The sequence below is a fragment of the Mandrillus leucophaeus genome, unplaced genomic scaffold, assembly GCF_000951045.1.
Source record: "Mandrillus leucophaeus isolate KB7577 unplaced genomic scaffold, Mleu.le_1.0 Scaffold538, whole genome shotgun sequence".
NCBI classification, from domain to species: domain Eukaryota; kingdom Metazoa; phylum Chordata; class Mammalia; order Primates; family Cercopithecidae; genus Mandrillus; species Mandrillus leucophaeus.
Window position 1 is genome coordinate 710817 of NW_012105786.1, and position 6797 is coordinate 717613.

General features: G+C 42.6%; 1 protein-coding gene across 1 annotated transcript in view; it reads left to right on the forward strand.

Annotated features, from left to right (window-relative positions):
• Positions 1 to 369: 369 nt before the first annotated feature.
• Positions 370 to 6797, forward strand: part of HNRNPLL (heterogeneous nuclear ribonucleoprotein L-like) — a 48027-nt gene continuing 41599 nt past the window's right edge. Inside the window, exon 1 of the mRNA XM_011997337.1 lies at positions 370 to 677. Within this exon, the coding sequence (XP_011852727.1) occupies positions 489 to 677 (189 nt within the window). The 5' untranslated portion in view covers positions 370 to 488. The remainder of the gene's footprint in view (positions 678 to 6797) is intronic.

Genomic DNA, 6797 nt, shown 5'->3' on the forward strand with positions numbered 1-6797 from the left:
TTTTGACGAACGGCCCTCACAGCCAATGGAAAACCCGGTCGACTTTCCCGCCCCTGCCAATAGGGAGCAGGACCCGGGCCGGGGGGGCGCTTCCCGCAGGCTGCGGTGGATTCGATCCTGAGCGACGGCCGCGAAGGCGGGGGCGGAGGCTCGGCCTGCGCAGCTGGGAGCGGCTTAGGGGAGGAGGGAAGACCGGAAGCCACGGTCGCGTCCCCATCCTTAGATTCGCTCCTCCGGGCAGGGAGCGGAGACTGAGGAGGAGGGAGAGGCTGGATGTTGGCTCGGTAATTGAGGGGAGCGGCCGCTCCGGAGCCTCTTCCCGGGGCGCCCCCCTCAGTCCGTCCGCGCTTCTCAGCCGCCCGTCTCCTGGCCGCGGAGACCCTCGCAGAAGAGGCGCTGCCGGCGGCTAGGACTGGCCGGCGGCATCCGAGGCGCGCGTCCCACCGCCACCCCCACCCTCCTGCCCGCCGGTCCCTCCGGCCGCCGCCATGTCCTCCTCCTCTTCCTCCCCCAGGGAGACGTACGAGGAGGACCGGGAGTACGAGAGCCAGGCCAAACGTCTCAAGACCGAGGAGGGGGAGATCGACTACTCGGCCGAGGAAGGCGAGAACCGCCGGGAAGCGACGCCTCGGGGCGGGGGCGATGGCGGAGGCGGTGGCCGGAGCTTCTCCCAACCGGTAACAAAGCGCGGCCCCCCTGTCCGCTGTGCCTGGCTGCTCCCCGGGAAGCAGGGCCGGTTGGCGGGGCCTCGGTGCGGGGCCTCCCGCTCGCTTTATTAGCCTTTTCCGCTGCGCCGACCCGGTTGGCGAAGCGCCCACTCTTCTCTTTGGGGCTTGTATTCTGGCCTCTACCTGTTTCCCGCATCCCGACTGCGAACCCGGCCCTGTCTTGGCCGCAGGCCCCACAGCGAGTCCACTGCCGGGCCCTGAACTTGGGGAGGGTCGCGGCGCGGCGGCGGCGGGAAGGCGTCGCTTCCGCTCTGGAGGGTTTCGCGGCTCGGAGAGCTCTTTGTTAGTTTAACTCCTCGGGCTCGGGGCCAGCGTCGGGACCACCGGTTCCCTTCAGCCCCTCTGCCCGCAGCATCCGCGCGCTGGTCACCATCCCGGGATGGTTGCGTCGGTTCCACCGGGGGCTCTCCGACTCGGATCTATGGAGAGCCGTAATTAAATAACAGATTATGCCTTGGCGTTCACATGCTAGTTCCTTTGAAGGTTTCATTTACAAAATTTTAAAATTAAACTCTTTATAAGCATGGCGTGCATCCTTTGCTCTACCCAGTTTTGTGATGATTGCTCAGTGCACTTTTTACCTCTTCGGTTACAACACTTTAACAGAAGTATTGGCAGCTGTTGGTACACCCCTACCTTCAAGTAAAACAAATCTTAAAATTACTAAAGTTTCTCTTTGGTAATTTATTCCAGATTTGCCCCATGAAAGGATGAACTGAGCTAAGGGCTGCATTAAACGCACATTCCCAGAGCCTTGTCTTTCTCTTACCAGAAATGTTAGCGGGAGACAGAAGGAATGTGATCATTTTGTCCACAGCAAGTAGTTAGCTTCAGTTGGATGGAGACTTTAAGGAAACAAAGCGGAGCAAACGTTATTGCCCTTTTTTGGTGCACTTAAGCTGTTTTAATGACTTAGATGTTTTTTAAACATTTAACACATGTGAATTGTGATTAATTCTGCAAACTTTAGCAGAATTACGAAATTGTACACATATATCCTACTATTAGGTTAAAAGGATTTTTACCTTACCTTTAAAAAACGAGACGCACATTAGAAGCCCTTTATAGCCGTTTGAGTTTTTAAATAAAAATAAAAAAGGCTGGTCAGTAGTCCCCAGCGTTACAGTTTCCAGTTACCAGGATGTGAGGGCGAACTTTGCAACACATTTAAAAAAGGAACTTTTTCTCTCAGTCTTACGGTGTTAGCTATTACTTTAGATTTTTGTGCCTAGCTGTTTGAAATATTCAAAATGTAACTTGGAAGTATGAATGAAGGAAATGCATTTTTTCTTAGGAAGTTTCAGTTCAAAGCCAACTCTTGTGGAAATTGGTAACAGGAATATAACTGATATTTAGATGTATTTGTTCAGTGTACCGCGTTGCTAGAAATCTTGCTTGAGTTTTTGTGTAGCATCATGAAATGTCTTCAAGCATTTTGGAAAAATACTTAAATCAGTTTATAAAAAATTTGTTTTTGAAAACAGATAAAGCATTAAATCAGTATTATTTTGGATATTGGGAAGAAAATAACATAATTAATGTATCCAAAGCGAAGTGTATGGAGCGGTGGAAATGGCACTGAGTAGGGTTTGGGGATGGTCAAGAGTCTAGTCTTAGCATATTTTTTTTTTTTTTTTTGAGAGGTTCTCTCTCCATGGTCCGCAGCTGGAGTGGAGTGCAGTGGCGCATGATCACGGCTCACTGCAGCCTTGATCTCCCTGGCTCAAGCAATCCTCCTACCTCAGCCTCCCGGGTTGCTGGGACTGCAAGCCCGCATCGCCACGCCGGGCCAATTTTTTTTTTTTTTCTGTATTTTGTAGAGAAGGGGTTTCACCATGTTGCCAAAGCTAGTCTCTTAACTCTTGGGCTGGAGAGATCCACCTGACTTGGCCTCCCAAAGTGCTGGGATTACAGCCTGAGCCACAGCACCTGGCCTTAGCATACAATTAATGTGAGTCTGAGAAAGTCAGTTTACTACTCTGAGTTCTCTTAGTCTGTAAAATATGAAGGTTAAAACACATACCTTTTTTACCCGAAGCTGTAGTTAAGTGATTAACGTAATGCTAATGCTGCTTTTAAGTTACCCAGGCGGGAACTGACACAAGCAGATTGAGGTATAACTTTTAATGTTTTGTTTATCTTACTACTGATATGTTTCTTAGGAAAGGGTGACTTGTTTTCATTTAACAGTAAAACCATTATTGTACTATGAAATCTAATGAAGCCTTGTTTATCTTGTTTTTAAATATTTTTCATGTAATTTTTTGATACTGTTTTGAAATCGTGGCAACTATGGAAACCTATACATAATAAAATTCTATTATTAGGATAGGCATTCCCCGGAGAGAAGTTAACTGTCTTGTGCTTCTTCGTTCGGAGATTTGGTAATTCTTTGTAACTGAAAAGGGTTTTGCACAACTTCAGTGGTCCTTCAGCCCAGAGAAGAAATACCTCTGTGGTCAGACTGTTAAAGTAAATGCAGATTAGGTACAATGATGGCATTCTTTTCAACTCTAGTTGGAAGTTTGTAAAGTGCAAAGTAAGCCTTTGAAGATTTACATTGTTTGGTTTTTTTATGATTAACCTTGAGTGCTTTGATAATATATTAACTAGATTTAAAGAGGAAAATGAATATTTAAGAAAAACATAGTGGTTCTACAAAGGCTCTTAACTTAAAAATTAATGGATAATTGTGAGTGATCATTATGTTGAAGGTATAAAGAGAAATGAGAGAAAAGTTAGTACTTTAGATATGAGAAATAAAACACCCTTCAAATTTATGTCTTCTGGTACCTTTTTTAATAGAGCAAAAAACTCCTAGGGTTTTTCACATTCACTGAGCTGCATTGTTGAATAAAGCTTGATTATAGAGGTTCCTGCCACATATTGTACAGTTATTTTTCTCTTGTGGAGTAGTGTTCTTAAATTTAATAGGCATGACCTTCAAGATCGTATTAATAGTAAGTTTCTGTATCTTCTTACTTTTAAGAAGGCAGCTTGACTTGAAAATATTAAGGCTTCACTTGGCAAAACCACTTGAGTAGTAAGTTTCTGTATCTTCTTACTTTTAAGAAGGCAGCTTGACTTGAAAATATTAAGGCTTCACTTGGAAATATTAAGGCTTCACTTGGCAAAACCACTTGAGGAATTGGAATGGAGTGCTAATTTATTTTGGAGATTTTAAAGTTTTTCTTTTTTCTGCTAGTAAATAAATAGGCAAATCAGATATTAGGTGGTTTGTTTGCTGATGAAGTGAAAATTTGTTTCTCAACTTTTAATAAATAGATGTGAAAGATGGCAAAATGCCAAGATAAAATTGTAGCTCCTAGGATTTCGAAACAAAGAATTATACAGCACATAGAAAATCCAGTTTTAATTCAAGATACACTATTCTGTTATACTTGCACAATGTATATTACAGATGATAGCAATATTACTGTGATCTATTAGATGCATGTGGGTTGGGAGATGGGATGAGGTCACTTAGCTCCCACAGGAGAAGTTTAGAAGACTGTAGTAACTACTTCCTGGAAATAAAATAGTTAAAGGATGTGTGCCCCAGAGGTAAGTGCCAGAGCCTGAAGCTTGCATAGCAGTAGTGTCTTGTGTCTCCTCCAGATAAGCTGTTCTAGTAGAATGAGGATTTTTAGGCCTAGTTTGGGGGAAGAAATGAAAAGTAGTAGGTTTTACCATCTTTTGGTTTTAGACTGTTTCTTCATGTTAGTACGTTACGGTGAAAAGAGCTGTTCATAGAGCCAGTAGCACAATCAAGGCGAGTGTATTGGCTCTGTTAACAAGCTTTTTCACTTAACCTTCCTGGAACTCAGTGATCTCTAACCTCATTTAAAACATGATAATTGAGCTTCTACCATATATCAGGTGATGGGGCTATGATAGTGAAAAAATATTAGATATCTAAAAATCTGTGGTTCTACATCATGTGTTGCATTTTTTGCCTCTATGAAATTGAATCCAACTTTCAGGACTTACAGTCACAGCAACAACTTAGATAAGCTTAAGGAAAACAAAAAGGGAGCGGGGTAGAAGATTTATTGGCCTGTGTAACTGGGAAAGCCAAATTGTGACGCTGGTTTTAGGAATGGCTGGATCCGGGGATTTAGATGATGTCATAGAGACTTGATTCTCTTTCCATGTTTCAATTCTCCTTTTCTCTTGTGTAGTGGTAAAGCTAGGCTGACGTTCTTATAGCTAGCAGCTAAAGAGCATCCTGTCTTTCCCAGCCTGTATTTATCCCTTCTTATCAAGCATTTTCGATCTTCCCCTCTTCCCCCATCTAATTAATCACCAGGCCACCTCTGAGGTTGAGGAGGCATGACCGTGTGATTGAAAATACCCATGTATAATAATAATACGGAGTTGTTTTTATTGGGTTTTTTTTGCATGTTTTTATTTTTAAGCAGAAGGGGTAAGGAGTTCTGGGTAGGCAAAACCAAATGATTCCTATTATATGAACAACAAAAAAAGTTTATTTTTTAAAAAGTTACTTCACTCATATGGCTATGATTTTACATCTTTGCTCTGTTATGTGATCAAATGTACTGAAAAACTTAGGATAGGAAAGTTAGTTTCCCCATATTTTAGATGTGCTTCTTTACAAAGAGGAAAAGACCAGGAGACGTAATTATTTAATTTAGTAAGGAAAAAATGTGATTAAACATTGTGTGGGTTAAAATGATATTTACAGCTGCCCATTAAAACTTTGTCCCTTGATCTATATGAAGTGTCCAGAGTAAGATAGGCGATGGTTTTATGTCTGGAAATACTGTACCCATTCTTGGGACTACACTGATAAATTTTAATGTATCCAGACAAAGCTTACCGGAATGGAGAAGGCACTACAAGTTGCATCATAAAAGGAGTGATAGAAGAACCTGGAGGATATTTCTCCTGAAGAGTAAACTTAGGTGTGACTTAATAAATCATTACAAATATTGGTAATTGAAAGATTATGTAGAAGAGGGAAATGTAGATGAGGTAGGGTGTGCTAACTAATGTTTATTGAACCTTTTTTATACTGTACTGAGCTTTTCTTCTCTTCAGTAGAGTTTAGTCCTTAATCTTCAGTAGTCAAAATTAGCATTTAATGTTAGTATTTCTGTGAAGAGGGAGTAGTGAAAAAAAAATTGTATTATTAAGAGTTTGTTCCTGAAATGGCCTTTGAAGGGGTGAGAATTTGAAATGTCTGTAAGTAGACAGGTCTAGAGCCTGTAGTAGAGACCAAATAATGCCACCATTATAGTTAACCCAATTGACCTAAAGAAGAGATTATGCAAGTTTGTAAAGTGAATGTATGTTGCAAGCATGCCTTCGTTTTCTGGATACGCAGCTGGTCTGGTAAGCAATAGATATAGAAACGGTCTGGTAAGCAATAGATATAGAAACGAGAGAGCCTAGGTAACTAAACATCTGAAATGGAAATAGCTTGGGCTCCTGTATGAGGAAGGATTAAAAGACTCCTTAAGCAGGAGAAGACGTGACCACAATATTAATATATTGATGGGGAGTAAAAACAAGACTGATTTGTTCATTAGTTTAGGAATCAGCTTCATAGTATGATGCTTAAAAGAGGTTATTTTAGAGTAGGTAAAATAATCTCTACAGGCTGGACGCCGTGGCTCACAGCTGTAATCCCAACACTTTGGGAGGCTGAGGTGGGTGGATCACTGGAGGCCAGGAGTTCAAGACTAGCCTGGCCAAAATGGTGAAACCCTGTCTCTGTTAAAACCACAAAAACTAGCCGGGTGTGGTGGTGCATGCTTGTGGTCCCAGCTAGTCGGGAGGCTGAGGCAGGAGAACTGCTTGAACCTGGGAGGCAGAGGTTGCAGTGAGACCTTGTGCCACTGCACTGCAGCCTGGGCCACAGAGTGAGATTCCGTCTCAAAAAAAAAAAAAAAGAAAAGACTCTACAAATGACACCAGATTTCTTGTCACCAGTATATAGTACAGGTAAAGAAAAGAAGTGATTTAAGAAGAGTATGAGTATTTTGGGGGAAAAAGAGGGGGAAAACGAAGCTCAGGAGAGGGATGGTAGACAGATAGTTTGAAAAG